At 49.8% G+C, this 18,308-nt stretch overlaps 1 protein-coding gene across 3 annotated transcripts in view; it reads left to right on the forward strand.

The window, feature by feature from the left end:
* Window positions 1–18,308, forward strand: part of LOC111151592 (HNF1 homeobox B) — a 52,638-nt gene that overhangs the window by 18,395 nt on the left and 15,935 nt on the right. For all 3 annotated transcript variants that reach the window (XM_022509669.1, XM_022509670.1, XM_022509671.1), the window contains exon 5: window positions 13,016–13,176. In XM_022509669.1, the coding sequence (XP_022365377.1) occupies window positions 13,016–13,176 (161 nt within the window). The remainder of the gene's footprint in view (window positions 1–13,015; window positions 13,177–18,308) is intronic.

Raw genomic sequence — 18,308 nt, forward strand, 5'->3', positions numbered from 1 at the left:
GACTTACCCTGGAAAGAACTAGATAGTAAATATTTTAGACTTTTCAGGCGCTATAGTCGCTTTTCACAACTGCTGGACTCTCCAGAATAAAAGCAGCTCTGGACCATATGTAGGTGAGCAAATGTGAGGGTCTTCCAGCAACACCTGATTTATGGGACTGAAGTTTGAATTTCCTATAATTTTCAAACATCACAAAATACTCTCCTTTTAACTTTTTTCCCAAGCATTTAAAAATGTAAAAACCACACTGAGCTGATGGGTCCTACAGAAACAGGCTGCTTTGGAGTGTGGGCCACAGTTGGCTGACCCCCACTCTAGGATGATGGTTCCCAAACTTTGTCACACCTTAGAAATCAACTGAGGAGCTTCTAAAAATCCCAGTGCCCAGCCTGTGCCATAGACACCTGACCATCAGTAACCCAGACGCGTAATACACACTGAAGATGATCTGTGGACTTGCTTTCATGATCCAGTGGGCATAGCAACAGAATCACAGGCTGTGGGGGAGGACCTGAACTCCCCCTTCAACTTGACCACTCATGAGCTATGTGACCCTGGGTAAATCTCTGCGATCACTAAGCCCTAGTTTCTCAATTTGTCCAATGGGGACACCAAGTCATACAGATGCCACAGGGATTAAATGAGATAATGTATGGAAACACCCTGGAGGTTGCAGGTGCTCATAAATGGTAGCTCATGCCATATCTTGCAGAGCCTTGTTTTGGGGTTCCCCCCTCCTTTCCCTCCATTCCTCTTGAAGGTCTTCCAGTCCTAACTCTTAGAGAATTTTTTTTTAAGATTTTATTTATTTGACACACAGAGAGCGTGCATGTGCACGCATAAGCAGGGGGAGTGGCAGGAAGAGGAAGAAGCAGGCTCCCCACTGAGCGAGGATCCCGATGTGGGGCTTGATCCCAGGACCTCGGCCCTCGGGGATCGTGACCTGAGCCAAAGGCAGATGCTTAGCTGACTGAGCCACTCAGGCGCCCCCTGGCTTTTAGAGAATTTGAGTGTTTTCAACTAGATACTCATCTTGGTGTTTGCGGCTGGCTAAGTCTGGCCTCCCTCGTAGAATACTGTTCTTTATTCTTCCAAGGACGACTGCTCTGTGACATCTGTAGCATACTTCCAGCGCCATGTCCAGTACAATAAGCATGTAGTGCAAATGCACTAAACAGGAAGAGAAAAGTGGGGAAGCACCAAGGATCATGGGGAGGGGCGGAGGCTCATGACCATGTAGCAGGAGGTCAGGTTCATAAGATGACCCTGAATTTCCTGGAGGGCATTTTTCTCCTTTAATTCAGGGAGGCGTGAGCACCCTGCTTGTGAGTAATTAGCACCGGGAACCTGCCAATTAGAGGGGGTGTGGTCCTTTCTTGGTGGAAGCGGGTTTGAGAAACTTAATGGTCTTTGTTCTTAGGAGGGAAGCCCCCCCAAACTTCAGGTGAAAAGAGCAGCAGGAAGGGGAGGGGGAGCACACCCCCTGCAGTGAATGCGGGAAACCTCAGAAGCTCTAGAGGGCTGATTTTTCTGGAAGCTCCTTCCCTCCACCTGTGAGCCAGCTTCTGCTCTAGACCCCTGCCCATTGCCCTCCGCTCTGGCTGCAGCCGCCAGACAAACAGGTTGTCAATGAAGCTCGGTCTCTGATGCGTTCAGGAAGCCAAGAACCAACTTTCTGAGGACTCATACGTCCTTCCCAGGTTGGAGGAACACGGAGCAGATCTTTTTGGTGTTTAATGACGCTCCGGAGGGAAGTCTACACCGCCTGAGGCAAGCCGGCTACAAGCAGTCCCTTCTTGGACCACACTCAGAAGGGTGTATCTGGGTCACGGGGGTAGCACCCCAGAGAGGCTCAGGCTTGATCTGTGGTTCTTTCACTGTTTGGTGGTTACTTGGTCTCTCTGAACCTCAGTTTCTTCCTCTGTGAACTAGGGATCATGGTACCTACCTCCTGAGGGCTGTTGAGCATCTTAAGGATGATCCACCACCGGGTGTTGTTGGCTCTGGAGCCCTTCAGGCCTTGAGAGGGAGGAAGAGCTTTGGGTTTCCCTGGGTTCTTGACAGGGGTGTGGCTTGGCCGTTTCACCCTGGAAGTTTCCCTTGTGCAGGAGCCCTGCTTCTCATTTGAGACATCAGAAACCATGAAATCGCAGTACTGGCAAGACCTGGGCTTCTCACATCTCCTTCCCAGGCCACATAAAAGGCATCTGGGTAGCTTATTAAAAACACGCATGTCTCCTTTTTAAAATCAAAACCTGGCATGGGGGGCGTCAGGCATGGGGAGTTTCAACAAACTCCTGAAGAGATGTGGAGGTCTGTAGTCAGGGCTGGGTATCATGAGGCCTGATGGAACAGGAGGGTCGTGAAGGGGTTGATGGTTGTCCGCATGGTCCTTTGCTGAGCTAGGAGAGGTGAGGCAGCAGAGGGAAGGGCCAGAGACTCCAGAGCCATGACTGAACAGGAGTGACCTTGGGCCAATCACTTCACTTCCTAGGGATTCTGGCAAATGAGAGTGTTGGACCTCTTGGGTCTGACAGATTATTATTTGGAGATCAGGGATCCAATGGAGTCTTGGGACCCAGCAGCAGAGGAAGGTTGGCCATTGTGATATCTTATTGTTAAGCTCATCATCAGTCCCTCTCCTTTGCTCCTTCCCCATTTCAGGAACTGTGTGCTGTTACAATCCTTCCACCTTTATTAGGGACCATTAGAGCTTTACAGCACCAGCAGATTGGGTGGGGCCAGTCACAATAAACAGATTTATAATGGGTGGAAACGAGACACCTATCACTGTTGGAGGTTAACACTTTCAGGGCCTTTGAGTGGCAGTCCGCCTGCCCAGGCCTTCTGGCCCTGCGGGCCGCAGGGAGCCTCCTCCTGGCCAGCCCCTGTTGGACCGTGCTGGCGATAAAGCCCAGTGAGTTCTTGCTCGGCGAGGGTGGGAAACCTCTAAATAACATCTCTCATCTGCATAACATCGATTTGCACGGTGGGCACAAAATAGCTGCTTAATTTATTTCAAGATGTTTCATGAGTGGAAACATTCGAGTTTACAGATGGAAACAGATGGATCTGCTCCTCCTTCTGGAGAATCCTCCTGGTAGGTGAAGTAGAGGGTTTGCATCCCTACGTGTCCAAGAAAAGAAACAAACCAAGTAAGGCTGTTCTGTCTGCCAACAGAGCCGCTCCAGAAGGCTCTAGAACTGTGTTTGTATTCTGAATGGTAGAATTCTGGGCCATACCAGCGTCTGAGCCCGAGTGGGCTTTCTTCACCACCGGTCCACAACTGGTGCCTGGCATAGGGCCGAGGTTCTGCGTATCTTGCAGTGATGAGGTCAGGGAGGGCTTCACGTCCAAAAAGGTGAATGCTTAAATCCCGTTTTATTATCTGTTTCTCAGTTTTAAACTGAGCGTGTGGTATTTGTTTCATTTTATATAACATAGTATGTTGTTATTTAAAGCATGTGTTCCCTTTTCTAGAAACAGTATCATCCAGCACTGTCTGCACTGATGCTGCTTAACCATCATGTACCACCTAACACACACACGCACACACACGCATGCACACCGTCCAACATTAAATGCTACCAGGAAGTTTTCAAAGAGCAGGAGTATCCATTCTCCCTTAATGTTCTCATTTAGTTTCTCCTAGTTTAGTTTACAAGCTTAGTTAAGTCTGCCTGTTTGATTTAGTTCTACTAGCTTAATGTTCTGCTAGGTTAGTTCTTAGGATCTCTTACCAACATCCCTTGGGCAAGAAAAGAGCTAGTATGGCTCTTCCTGAGGTTTCATTGAGCAAGCTGAGGTCTAGGAAAGGGACTGGACGTTGTGCAGATCAGTGTCATTTGGCAAGATGGCTCTAAGCTGCTACTATCCTCGGGGAGTGCTCCCTGAGTGCTTTGCCAGTGCTCCTGGTCAGTGGAAGCCAGTAACCATCCAACCTCTGAAGCCTCAGTGCGTGACACTTGGTGCTACCTGGGACCGGGGTCCGTGAGATGGTGACCAGTGGCTATCTGCCATGATGACGACGATGGTGATGATGCCTGGCAGCGGTGATGAGGAGGCTGGGGTCTGGCCAGGCAAGTGCCCATAACAAGGCAGCTCCGACACTTGCCAGGCCTCGAAGGATCTTCTCCCTGGGTGTCACTTCCCAGCAGGGCTCTGCTTATGAATAGGTCGCAGTGGAAAACCTCTCCTTTCTGAGGCAATTTTATGAGCCCTTCAGTCACAATACAGATGTCTGTTTTTAGGACCTTACTTTTGTGTGGACACCTAGTGGCTCAGTCTGCTGATGGCTTTATAGCCTTCCCCCGTTGCCCAGACCCACTAGAAGCATCATCATTCTCCTCGCCAGCCAAGCCCAGGGGCCTTTGTTGCAGCCACATTACCCCCTCCCTGCAAAGGCTGCCTCTGAGAAAAGAGACCCCAGGAGCCAGACTGCAGCCGGGCTCTGTCTGTCCTCTCTGCCTTCACCCTAATGATGTCCACCATTAACCCTTCTCAGTTTTACTCCAACTTCCTTTGGAGAAAAGGCATTTAAGTGACTCATGTTGCCACAGTAAATTCCCATTAATTAATCCTTCCTCAAAGTCACCCGAAGAGGCCCCAAACTGGGTTCTAACAGGGTGAATCTAAATTTGGGTTCCCACCCACAGCCTCAAACATTTAGAAATGGTCATCCTGTGCTTATGGAAGCACCCATTCCCATCCCCCTTAAAACAGTTAATGGGGGTTATGCTTAGGTCTCAAGAAATCAGGAATGGGTAGGCTCCCCACAGGTGCCCCATTGGCCCTTTTTTACACCAGGTAGAGCTCTGCCTGAGATCTCTGCTGCTTCATACGTGATACTTATGCCGCTGTGCACCAACCTCTGGCCTTCAAACACCAAGTCATCCAAATGGGTCTGTGCTATATCTACCTCGATGATCTTTTACTCTTTTTCTCCTCCTCTCTCGCCCCCCCTTCTCCCTTCTTTAAGAGGCATGGCTCCCACTAATCTCAGCAAAACCAGGAGATCTAGAGGAGAGATGTATCCCACTCCCAATTCTCCACCGTTCTGTTCAGCAGACCGGCAGTGTGGGTCCTGCACAGGGCTGGAGCGTAGGTCATTCATCCATCAGCTGCTTGTTCCAACAGTATTTACTGAGTGCCTATGTGGCTAGGCTCCCAGTGCCTGGGTGGCTCAGTCAGTTAAGCGTCTGCCTTTGGCTCAGGTCATGATCCTAGAGTCCTGCAGAGTCGAGTCCCGCACTGGGCTCCCTGCTCTGCAGGGAGTCTGCTCCCTCTCCCCCTGCCGCTCCCCTTGCTTGTATGTGCACGTTCTCTCTCTCTCTCTCTCTCTCAAATAAATAAAAATGGAATCTTTAAATGAATGAAAATAAAAATAAATGGGCTAGGCCCTGTGCAAGGCGCTGAGGACACAGTGGAGAAGGCAAGCAAGGTCTTGCCCTCATTGGGTATACATTCCAGCAAGAGATACAGCCAAGCAACAAGTAAACAAAGTCATTTCAAACCATTGGTGGCTCATGATGGAGCCCAGCATATCTGGAATCGATTCGGGGTCTACGGGAAAGAGGAAGAAGGGTCAGCTTTGGAGGGGAGACAAGGAGCCAGAGGTAGTGAAAATAACCTCTTCTTCATCGAACCTCAGTTTTCCATTCTGTCAAATGGGCATCTGTGACACACGGAGAGCAGCATGTATAGGAGACTCACAGAGGTGAGGACTTCTTGAGCTCTCAAGGGCCAGCCTGGCCTCTTTCACTTGTAGCCGCGGACTCTAGGCTGTAGTGCTCATTGCCAGTTGTCTGATGTTTGCCTGTAGAGACTGGCTCTGGGGTAAGGACCCGGCGGAGTGGCCAGGGCAGGCCTCATGGGGAGGACAGGCAGAGTTTCTGTTGCCCTTCTACCTCCTCACATGTGTGATTTTCTCAGGCGCTCTGTACACGTTAGGGTCTGTTCTCAGCCAAGATGCTTTAATGGAAGACGACTTTTTTTTCCCTTTTCTTTTCTTGGCTCCCTCCGCTTTGATTTTTATAAGAAAACCAGTTTGTGGGCTTCCCTTAAGTATCACTCCACTTTTACTCCTTGAGTTCAAGAGTGTTTACCGTCCCCGCGGGCCTGTCTGTGTTTCTGCCCTTACGAACCGGCCTCCTCACTGAGCCACCTCAGGTAGAAGGCAATGTGGAATTGAAACCAGCCTAGTGTTTGAACTGCTTTCATCTTACATCAGCTTTTTCCTCTCAGGCTTTCAGATTTTTAATCTCCTAAACTCTCTGCAAACATTAATCTTGATGCCCAGAGTGGAGGAAATAGGACTAGGAACTGGCAGGAGTCCTGCCTGTGTCGCCGATGAGGACACTGAGGCAGCAGGGCTGTCTCCTGTGTGGAAAGCTCTCGTTGCTGGAGTTCCTAATGGAATCATGTGTGTCTCTGACTCTTTCCTCAAGAAAGTGACTCCTCTGTGGGAAAAGGGGGAGTGGATTGCTGTGGACACGTTACCAGGCCCCCATCAGGACGGGCCTCATTCCTCCTGGCCCCCTCCCCGGCCCTGAGTTCTGGCGTCATAGCAAAGACAGCTCTGTCTGCCCATAATTGATGGACAGGGTTGTTTCCTTTTCTCCTTCACACGCTCCCTCTTGCCTGGGCTTAAGTTCCCAGTTTCTCGACCCAATAGGGTTGGGCTGTGCTCTGCATGAGGTTAGAAACACACGGGAAGAATGTGTGTGACAGAGCCCTGGCCCGTTGAGTAATGTTTACTCTGTTGGTGGCTGGGACGCTCGTTCGCGCTGGCAAAGGTCCATCGGTCGGAGGAACATTCCTGCATTATCAGGGATGGGAGATTGGCTTGGAAATGTCAAGGGTGAAAGGCATCCCACCAGATTCTGGGTACAACTCACAGACCCCAGGAAAATGGGGCCCCTGGCTTCAGTGCCAGAGGCCACGCCGGGGGAAACCCAGGAGGCCCCACCTCCCTCTTCCCCCCACTTCCTATAAAAGAGCAATTCTGGTCATGTTTCCCTGGCTGACATGGCTCTTCTGTTTGCCCAGCTTTTTCTCTCCCCGGAAAACCCGGTGCTTCTCTCGCCGTATTTTACTCACTCATTATTCTGGCTTCTGAGGAAGGAGGATCCATATGGCCATCTTGTAGATAAGAATGCCAAGATACCCAAGTTGACCGGCCCAAGATCATCAAGGCAGAGAGACAGAGAGAATTTGTTTCAAGTGTCTCGATGCTGATGGCCTGTTGATTTCTGGAATTGTGGCATTCCGGCTGTTTTTAGAAGCTCTTAGAGAGCTGTAGTTCTCGCCCCCTGAAGCACAGGTTTCTGAAAAGTCCTTGTGGTTAATTACACCCTGAATGGGTCCTCTCCCAGGTCCTCCTGCAAGGCAGTTGTGTTTGGCCTCAAACACAGGTCCATGGCCAGTTCTGTAGAAGCTGACGTTGACATCAGAAAAACCACAGTGCTCTGTAAAGTCACGCATAAACCATGGGGTTTATGGGTTGGGGGGAAATGGGGTTAAGGGCACACTACTCAAAACTTCTCCAGTGACACCCTTTGAAGAGATAAGAATCTAATAAAAAGATGAGCAGAGTTTTACCCCTGTGAACTGGTTAGGAAGAGTTTCAGTGCAACAGTATATGGCATTTTACCTTGAAAGAGCCCTAAAGTTTGCATAGGGAAGCAGGTGTCACAAGGGCCTCAGCCTGTGAGTTCCTGTGAGGTGGTGGGCGGAGGAGTGTCGGAAATCGGAGAGAAAGTTCTAACTCCAGAGGTGGCCGATAGCCCATGCAGGGAACTGCTGGTAGCTGGTAGAGGCGTGAAGGGGGTGTGTGTGTCTGCGTGTGCGTGTGCACACTAATGTGTTCAGTGTTTTCCCCTGTGGCTCCGCTCGGCTGGGTGCAGGTTTCTGGATTCCTCAAATGGGAAATTCATGTTGCATTCAGATTATTCCATAATGCATCAATAGAATTGGAACAGATGCACGCTTTTAACACCAGCATTGCCGTGGGACTGACTGCATTTTCTCCTTCCTCCAGAAGGGATGCTCTCTTGTCCTGGGGCATGCCTGCTCAAAGCAGCTGAGGGCTCATTCCTTCTTTCAGTAAATAGTCACAGTCCCAGGCCCTCTGTGAGGCTCTGAGGATGCCACAGTGAGTAAATGGCCATCCCTTCCTTTAAAAGGGAGAGAGAAGTACCCTGTCAAAGGAACATTATGGTGCCAGGGGACGGACTCCTGCTGTAAGGGTCTCAACTGCGTGTAAAATGCAAAGGGCAAAGCAGGTAACTACCAGGAAGAATCAAGGAGAGCTTCACAGAGGTGGTGACATTAAGCCCTCTTAAAAAAAAGGATGTGACATGGAGAAGAAGGGAAGAGCTTTCCCAGCAGAGGGAACAGCAGAAGCAAAGGCATGGAGGCAGGTACTCTGATACGGCTGTATGGGGGCGTTGTGTGAGAGGCTACAGCCAAGGGGCTTGGAGTCCCAAAGGCCTGATTCTGCCAGTCTTTGCTGTTGTGGCTTTTCCAGAAGGCAGTGAGGGGCCATGCTGGATTTCCAAACAGGGCAATGATATGGTACGAGTTTGTTTTGGAAAGAAATCCCAGGCTGCAGCAAAGTGAAGAGTGCCCTGGAGGAGGGTGCTGGCACAGGAACCCGAGCGTGAAGATGCTGGCTTCTGGAACCATGAGTTCCATTCATGCCTTGATACTTCTGACCAGTTATTGCATAGAAACTGGATGCGTTGTCTCTGTCCCATATGCCGTCAGGAATTTAGAAAGAGCCCCACACCCATGATCCTGAGGCCTAGAACAGGTGAAGTAGGTCAGCTCCTCCCCAGGACATCAGGGATGGCTCTGGATTCTAGCTGGGAGGACTTTGGCTGCTGGATACAATGTGCTGTGGTTCCTAGGACCAGCAGTGGGGACGTGGCCAGTGAGTGCCTTGAGCCGGGAAGTGAGTGCAAGGTAGAGGACCTCCTTCTGGCATTGTCTGTCTGCTCTGGGGACCTCTGGGGACCTCTGGGGCTATTGACGCAGCATCTTCAGTCAGTCAGTATTTTTTTTTTAATTAAATTTTATTTTTTTATGTGACAGAGAGAGAGATCACAAGTAGGCAGAGAGGCAGGCAGAGAAGAGAGGAGGAAGCAGGCTCCCTGCTGAGCAGAGAGCCCGATGTGGGGCTCGATCCCAGGACCCTGAGATCATGACCTGAGCCGAAGGCAGTGGCTTAACCCACTGAGCCACACAGGCGCCCCTAGTCAGTCAGTATTAAACCAGAGCCCTGGTGGTATATTCCCGTTCAGAGTTCATGGGAGTAAAGGAAGAAGGAGAGAGGCCATTCCACTGCCCTAGTTCAGTACCTGGCCTGTAACAGGGTCTCAGTCAAGTTTTGTGATCTCAGCCTTCCTGAAAACGTCTTTTAGACAAAGATGGTCCCAAGGTAGAAGGAGCTGAGGTATCTTGAGCAACTGTTATGTGCCAGGCAGGTTCTGGGGACTTTCACATCTCTTAAGGTCATTCGTTTTCCCAATGACCTAAGAGGCAGAGACTGTTAAACAGCAAAGAAACTGAAGCTCAGGGAGGTTCAGTTACTTCCCCAAGGTCACACAGCGCATGTGTGGTAGAACCAGGAATTCAACCCAGGTTGCGGGGTTGCAACGCTCCTCCTCCTTTGAAGCGCTCTTCTGGGTTTGTGAAATACCCAAGGACCTGGCCTCTCCTTCCTCCAACGAGAACACTATTCCTGGTGCATCGCCAGCAGATACCTTGTGATACACCTTCCCCCTCCACACCCCCTTTCAGGCGGCTGCCTGATCTCGGAGCCACCTTCTCTGGGCCCAGAGTGATTCCCAGACTCCTGGGGAGAGGAGCACCGGTCGGAAAGGTCACAGGTGAATCTGGAACGGGCGAGCAGCCCCCTGCCTCACTCCCACCACACTCGGGGGGCAATAGCAGCCCCCTCTCCCAGTGGGCTCAGAGATAAGGAAGCTGGGGTTCCCCCAATACACTGAAGGCAGAGCTGGGATCAAACAGGGATCCCCTAACTCCCTCCCGATGCTCCCCCTTAGCCAGAGGTCGAGGCCCACCAGTCTTTTAACACAACAGCCCCACCTTGACATTTCTCCTAGAATGAAGTTCTGCTGGGGGAGAAAACGAGGTTTAAAAACCATGGCAGCCTTGGGCTACATTGCTAGGGTTCTAACAAATGGCTCTCGACACCCTTCTGCCAGGCTCCTTCCTAAAAGGAGGCTTTTGTTTCCTGTGGATCTCCTTGGTTAATTATTTTTAAATAAATAATTATGTAGCCTGCGGTAGGGGAGAAGCCTCTCCGTGACCCATATTTGATCATCAGAGGACTGGCCCTCTTCCTTCGGCCAAATTAAATAGGCTAAAACCGGAGTCTGTTTGACTTGAGGCTGAATCGATGATGGGGACAGGCTGGGAGGTGAACACACACCTGACTCCCAGCGTTATCACCGCTCTCTCCGGAGCAGAGCATCTTGGGGAGGTAAATAGCTGGCCTGGGAGTCAGAGAAAGCAGGAGAAAACAGGGTGAAGTCCAGTCCCTCCAGAAGGAAAGAATGAGAGTGGCAGAGGCCAGGCCTGCCTCCCAGGTTGCTTCCAGAGCAAAACCTCTGGGCTTCTGCAGGGAAGGATCCTTTGGGAGCCCTTCTCCAGGGACAGGTCATTCCACTGGGTGCTTAGAACCTGCCCCGGGTTGTCTAGAATTCCAGAGTCTTAGGACAGGTACCTTGGGATCCTTCTCCATACTAGCCCCCTCCCTGCCTATAGTTACCCCTTTTTAGCATTAGGCTAGGAGACTTACAGATATTTTCTCCTATCTCGAGATCACTGTGTTAAGGATATGTTTCCTCCATCATATGAGACGAGGCTGTGGCACAGACAGAAAAATCATTTTCCCAAGATCATCTCCAAAGAGCAAATTCAGGAATCAAGCCTGAGTTTCTCTAGCTCCTGAGCCCACAGTCTTCTCACTGTCCCTCCTTGTCAGAAATCTCTTTCTCTTGCTGATGTAAAACCTGCCTCCCTCTTTTCCATTGGATCTGCTCTGGCTCCTGAGCTCACAAGGCCTACATCTTTCTTCTTCTGCGTAACAGCACTAGGAGCTGTTGGGACACACCCTGCCAGGAGCCCAGTGGCAAATGTGAGTGGAGAAAAAGAACCTCATGTGACCCAGTGGGGCAGAGTAGAGAGTCGTAAATAGGAGACTTCAGGGCTGCAGGTGGCTGTGGGGGGACATGGGCAGGACCAGGCAAGGGGTGCTGCTTTGGAGGCAGGGAAGCCTTTCCTCCTTTTAACGTTATGGCTCCTGTTCCCCCCAAAGTGGAGTGCCCTAGACCAATAACCATCAAATTCCAATGCTGTCCCACTGCCACCCCCACCAGCAGCCCCATGCATCAAAGGATGGGGACAACCACCCATAGAAGAAGTCCGTAGAGCACACAGTAAGCGCTCAGAGTCAGGCAGATTGCTTTTGAAGGTTGGAAGCCTGCCTTAGCATTTGTTTGTTTTCTTCCTAGTCCCCTATGGCTCTAGGTCATATTAGCCTTGGGTAACGTCCTTTGGATGGTGTCAGGAAAACTGGCTTGGGTCTCCTTTTGGCAAGCTTCGTGTTAGTGATTTGGAGGCTCCTGTGGGGGTGGGGGGAGCTTTGTAGCCTCCTCGGGAGGGTGGGGCCCTGGGGGAGCAGGAAGGAGGGCAGCAGGAGACAGACCAACAGATCCAGTGTCCTTGATACAGTCAGAGTTAATATGGGGAAAACTGGCAAATGGAGAATTGCAGTCAGACAGTTGGCCCACCTCTCCAAGCAATGGCACACCGAGAGCATTCCTTCTCCCTACCTTGCAGGTAGACCCAGGGTCCCTCAAACTTTTTTGTTGAATCCAAAGTGAAAAACAAGTACATGGTCTTCATCAGCTTTGAGCTTAGGTGAGATGTCCCAGAGACCCCCAGCTTTGTCTTTGGCTGTCTCGTGGGCACATCCAGAGAGACTTTGACCCTGCAAACTGGGCCCAGGTTCTTTGCCCCCCACCCCCTTTCTGCTTCCTTCTGTAGGCCACCTCTGCGCAGCACTTTTGCCTTCCTGAGCGCAGACCTCTGTTTTGGTTCCTGAGCAAGAGGGAGGGTCAGAGCAGGGAGGCTATAAGCATGCTTGGTTCTCCCCTCCCTTGCAGACTAATCATCCACGTCCTGCCAGGATGTGCTCCCTGCCCCACCTCCTGGCGGCTGCACCTTCCCCTGGGCCCTGGAAGTCAGCCAGATGGGACCCCATCAGAGGAATGTGAGTTACAGAGCCCAAGACTCCCAGCCGCAGCCCCACATCCCTGTCCTGCTCCGCCCGTGTCCCCTTGGGGGCCTCTTAGTCTCAGCCAAAACCATGGTGTGCAGAGATGGATGCCTTCCGCTATGGCTCCTGCGGCGGTCCTTGGGCAAGTGCCTCTCTGTAGAATGGGTCTGCTCATACTTTGCAGGCCCCACATTGCCATGAGTGCTGGAGAAACATTTCTAGAAAGCATTTTGAAGAGTAAAAGAAATACTCTTACCAGGAAGAGAAGGCCAATCTCAGCACCTAAATCCTGAAACAATTATGCTAAAGCAACAACGAGGGGAATCCTCTCATGCATTTGAGTTCCTTCCTTGCTCCTTCCCTCCCTCCCTTCCTCCCTCCTTCCCTCCCTTCTTTCCTTCCTTCTTTCCTCTGACAGGTATGTATTGAGTGGTTACCAAGTGACAAGACACTAGGGATACCACCATGAACAAAACAAAACAGACAAAAACGCCCTGCCCTCGTGGAGCTTACATTCTGGAATTTGAAGTCAAGCCCACGCCACCTCTACCCTAGAGAAAGATGGCCAGTGTTTCTTGTGGGCAGACGGGGGAGGAGAAGGCTACTTGGCGTTCTTGGCATCCACTCTTGCCAACGAGGGGAACCAAGTCTGTGTTCCAAGGCCCTGGGGGCATTCACGGCTGCTGTGGGGTCCGTCTTGTTTTGCAGGCGTCCGCTACAGCCAGCCGGGGAACAGTGAGGTCACTTCCGCCTCAACAATCAGCCACCATGGCAACAGCGCCATGGTGACCAGCCAGTCCGTTTTACAGCAAGTCTCTCCCGCCAGTCTGGACCCTGGCCACAATCTCCTCTCACCTGATGGTAAAATGGTGAGTACACCTGGGCCATTGTAGCTCTGGAGCTGATAAGATAAGAGGCAAAACAAACACAACTTCTCACAAGGCCTGCCTCAAACAATGAGCCATTGTAGCCCCTTCGGGGAAAATGGGGGCTGTCCAGAGTTGGAACGGAAAGGTAGGACTGGTGACCCAGCCTTTGGCGGGTGGAAGAGGTGTTCGGTTTGAACCTAGCCAATAAATCTGACAGAGTTCTGCTCTCATTTTATTGATTGAATGCCTCATAAAGGAGCAAGCCGGGTGGGACCCTGTTTGTTTTGGGGCCCGCCAAAGACATTTGCATTGATAAAATGTTCATTTTTACCCACCCCCCACCAAGGCCTCCAAAGCCAGTCTTTTCACCTCAGAGAGGACTTCACTTGGAAACAAGCCCCCTCTTTCTCTTCACCGCCCCCTGGTGCTGGCGTAGAGAGAAACTGAGTCAGGATTTAGAGGGCGGGAGGGATGGAGGGAAGCTTCTTGAGCTGGGACATCTGATGTACCTCACGGAAGAGCACAGCACAGAATGGTGGGGTGGGGCAGTGCTTGCCCATTGAGAAACACCGACTTTGAAGTTCCAGGGACCAGGGTTCAAATCCCACCTCCCGCACTTAATAGCTGAGTAGCCTTGGGCGGGTTACTGAACTCTTCTTTCTTTCTCAGCTATAAAATGGGGGTGATAACAATACGGTAGCTTGGGGGAGCAAGTATACTAACAAGTTAAGACTCCGCACCATGTCATAGAGTTGAGAAACGCCGTGGTGGTGTGATGTGGATGTCCGTGTCCCTCTCTCTAAATGAAGCTTTCTATGGCCATACCCACAGCCCACACCCAGATGTAAGTTTAGCACACTCGGTGAGGAATAGACTCTTTGAATTGACAAGGCTCTCACTCTCCAGCCACACAAGGGCAGGGGAGCACGGCTAGTGAGAGAGACAGGCATTACGACACTGGTAAGGGCAGGAAATGGAAAACTTTATTCTTTGGGTCACGCTCTGTGTTTCGGTGGGGGAGGAGCTGCTTGTTCCCGGCTTCCACGCTCAAGGCGGAGCTGCACACATTCCCTCAAGGTGTCTGACCCAGAGGCAGGTGGGGGCTGGAGCGGTGGGGAGGGGACTGGGGGGACGGGGACGGGGAGCAGATGCCATTTCAGACCTTGACGTGTGTGCACTGTGTAGGCAACACAGGAATGGTGAGTCACTGGTGACTTAGTCCCCAGCTCCCTGGAGGGAAAAACAGCATGTAGTTTCCAAGGGGAGAGCTAGCCTGGGTCGTGGTCTGTGCAGACGCGCTGCTCTCCCCTGGTAGCAGTCTGTGCAAACGAGAGAGGCACGGGCAAGTTTCTGTGAGTCACTTGGAGACCCAAACAGGTTAGGGGTAAGGATCGCCCAAGCTGCTCTGGAGAAGGGGGGTTTATGGGAGACATAGCCCATAAAACCCTCCAAGTCTCCACTTCTCTCGCTTGAAGGTCCTTGGGGTTTCCCTTTGGACCCTCCGGCTCTTTCTCCTCAGAGACAAGTGGCCTCACCCCAAGCCGGGGCTGCTGCAGACAGGCTTTTTGCTTCCTGTTCTGCTCAGCAGTGCCCTAATGGGCAGCGTGTTACTGGATTGATGATTGACCAAGAGAGCACACCTCAATGTTAGCAAACACCTGGAAGCTGGTTTGCGGGGACCGGCTTTTTGCTAGTCTCCAACACCCTGGCTTACATGTTATGTCACTGTTACTGGATGCCCAAATGCAAGAATCTGTTTTCTGTTAATATGTAACAGGTCCATCCCAGAATGTGGTCCACCAAGGCAGGAGTGGAATATGGTTAAAAATAACGCAGGCAAGGGAACCCGTATGTCCACGTCCTGGGCTTGGTTGTTTATCAGTGATAGGATGGAAGTTGCTTAACTTCCGCTTCCTCATCTGTAACATGGGGGGCAATCATGCCTGCATGGTGGGATTGGTGTGAGGATGGCTTGTAGCACTGCAGTTCTTTGGGTAAGCCCCAGGCGAGGAGTGGCAGTCTCTTGTGTACTGACGTTCACTAGGATGTGAATTCAAAATCTTCCCCTGGGGATCAGTTTTGGAAATACTGCTGGTCCACGTGAGCTTTCCTTTGCACTGTCTGTTCCCTCTCCTGCACCCAAGGGCATAGGCAAAAAGCTGGCTCGATTTAGGGTTGCAGTTTGTGTGTGTTGAACATTGTGTTGTTGTTGTTGTTGTTGTTGTTGTTTTAAAAGCACCTACTGCGGCACCTGGGGGGCTCAGTTGGTTGAGTGTCCGATTCTTGGTTTCAGCTCAAGTCATGATCTTGGGGTCGTGGGATCAAGCCCTTTGTCGGGTTCTGTGCTCACACAGAGTCTGCTTGCCCTCCACTTCTCCTCTGACTCATGCTTTCTCCTTCTCAAATAAATAAATAAAAATCTTAAACAAACAAGCACATACTGGGGCTTCTGGCTGGCTCAGTCGGTAGAACATGTGCTCTTGAACTTGGGGTCATGAGTTTGAGCCCCACATTGGGCATGGAGTTTACTTAATAATAATAATAATGATAATAATAAAAATTAAAACACACATACTGGATACTTTCCCAGTATCAAAGCTCAGGCCTTAGAGGCGGATGGCCTGCTTTCAACACCAACATGACTTGAGCACATTTCTGAACTTCTCTCAACCTCTGTTTCCATGTCTGCAATGTGGGGGTAATAACACCAACCTTGTAGGTTGTACACAGTAAAGCACTTAGTGTAGGCAAACTGCAAATGGCAGCATTCATGTAATTCAGACACAGCGAATTATCATGTAAGAATCATGAAGGCAGCCCCTGGCTTCCTTCAGTTCTGGAGGCAAGTAGAAAATACTGGTTGCATTTTAGAGTGGGAAGGAACTTGACCAAGGTTACCCAAAAATAGTAAGTGGAAGGGATTTGAACTCTGGCAAAACTGAGTGTGAATTCTGGCTTCCTCACTGACTAGTCATGTGACGCAGAGCTGGTCTGTCCACTGTTGGGAGGATCAGTCTCTTAATTGGTAACGTAGGGGCAGTGGTGAGAATGCCCTCCTTACTTGTGTCATTATCTGTTGGGGACAATCAGTGCAAGCACCTGACAAACTCTAAAGCCATGGTTGGCATTTGTGTTTCTCTTTCACCATTAAAATCAAACATTGAAACAGCAGAGATTACTGTCACTTCATTGATTTTCTCCAAAGGACTACGTTACCCAAAGGAAGTCTGAAGGCAGGTTACTGAATCCTTTTCTTTTCTTTTCTTTTCTTTTCTTTTCTTTTTTTTTTAATGGCTCTGACATTTTGAAAAACAAGCCCAGTGAACAGGCTGGTTCTCTCTTGTTTGATGTGGTCAGAATTCCTTCTTGGTCACGTGACACCTCCCCCCTCCAACCCCAACTGACTTCTTGATGCCCATTTTTAAAAAAACACAAACAAACCCATTTGGTTTTTTTCTTTCTTTCTTTTTCAAATTAACCTTGGAAGCTATGGGGTTGACCAGAAGGTCAGGGCGGGAGATAGTGTCTTACCCAGGTGCTGGCATGAGACCTATCGTTTGACAAACTCCAGAAGAAGGGCAACAGGACTACTCAGACATGAATGTCTATACTCTAACCCTAAAGTATCTCCAAGTAGTCCTGATACCATCAAGAATGTCTAGAGTAGTTCAGAATGTCAGGAGACATCTCTCTCCCTTCTTCTTCCCTCCCCCCTCTTTTCTTTCTTTCTTTCTTTCTAAGACTTTATTTTTAAGTAATCTCTATACCCAGTGTGGGGTTTGAATTTACAACCCCGAGATCAAGAGTCACATGCTGTACCGACTGAGCCAGCCAGGTGGCCCGAGACATCCTTTCTTAAAAATAATTTTAGAAATTATTAAAACTATAAATAGTAAACTACTTTGTCACCAAAAACAAACAAACAAACAAACAAACTATGTGCTTGTGTGCATCTGCAGGTGTGTGTGTGTGTCTGTGTGCGTGTGTGTAAAATTGATAAATTCTTATAATTAGTGGGGAACCTTTGGAAGCATTTTGGAAAACATCAGAATCAAAACAAGCACATTTATGACAGTTGTTTAATACTGTTTAGAAAGTTCTAACCAATGCAATAAGACCTGTACACATATTAGTACTAGCAAGGAAGAGACCCTATCAGCACGTGGGCTCATGATGCCTTCATACCTTGGAAAAGTGAGGAAAATCAATAAGGAAAAGACACTATAAGGAATAAATAAAAGTATTTGATCCCCAGTGAAAGGTTGCAAAGTGGCCATGTGCGTAGTAAACATATTAAAATTAGTAGCTTTCTCTTGCTCATCTGTCATTAAAATATAATGCTGCCACAGAATGGGGGCCCCTGGGGCCCAGGGCTTATCATTTAGTAGCTTTGTCATTAAGACAGCAGCTCCTTGACCAAAAAAATAAAAATTGTTCATGGATAGTGGAGATTCAGAAAAGGTAGAGAAGCACAATGATGGCTGATCTCCCTCAACCCTTAGTAGTAATGGCAGGAGCGGGGTAAGGAAAGGTCCTCTGTAAAAGGTAAGGACTTGGGCGCCTGGGTGGCTCAGTGGGTTAAAGCCTCTGCCTTCGGCTCAAGTCATGTTCCCAGGGTCCTGGGATCGAGCCCCACATCGGGCTCTCTGCTCAGCAGGGAGCCTGCTTCCTCCTCTCTCTCTCTGCCTGCCTCTCTGCCTACTTGTGATCCGTCTGTCAAATAAATAAATAAATAAATCTTTAAAAAAAAAAAAAACAAAACGGTAAGGACTTGACTTCCAGAGTCAGGCAGACCTGGGTTTGAATACCACTTACTTGCTGGGTTACTGGATCTTAGGCAACCTACATATCTCCTCTGTGAAACAGTGATATATCTACCTGATACCGTATCTACCTGATACAGATCTACCGTGAAGTTTCTGCCTCACGGAACCACAGTGAAGTTTGTCTGTTAATGTATGAGTGGTACTTAGTGGAGTCTGTAATGGTGAGAGCTTTCTGGCCCTTCTGCCTAGTCCCTAATCCACTCTCACTCAGGCAGATTTCAGTCGTTACTTTCAGCAATCACATGTCTTTAGCACCAGTAAGAGAGACAGCATGGAGCAGAACAGAGGATACTTCCAAATTGAGCA

This window comes from Enhydra lutris, unplaced genomic scaffold, assembly GCF_002288905.1.
Source record: "Enhydra lutris kenyoni isolate GAN:26980312 unplaced genomic scaffold, ASM228890v2 scaffoldscaffold26, whole genome shotgun sequence".
Taxonomy (NCBI): domain Eukaryota; kingdom Metazoa; phylum Chordata; class Mammalia; order Carnivora; family Mustelidae; genus Enhydra; species Enhydra lutris.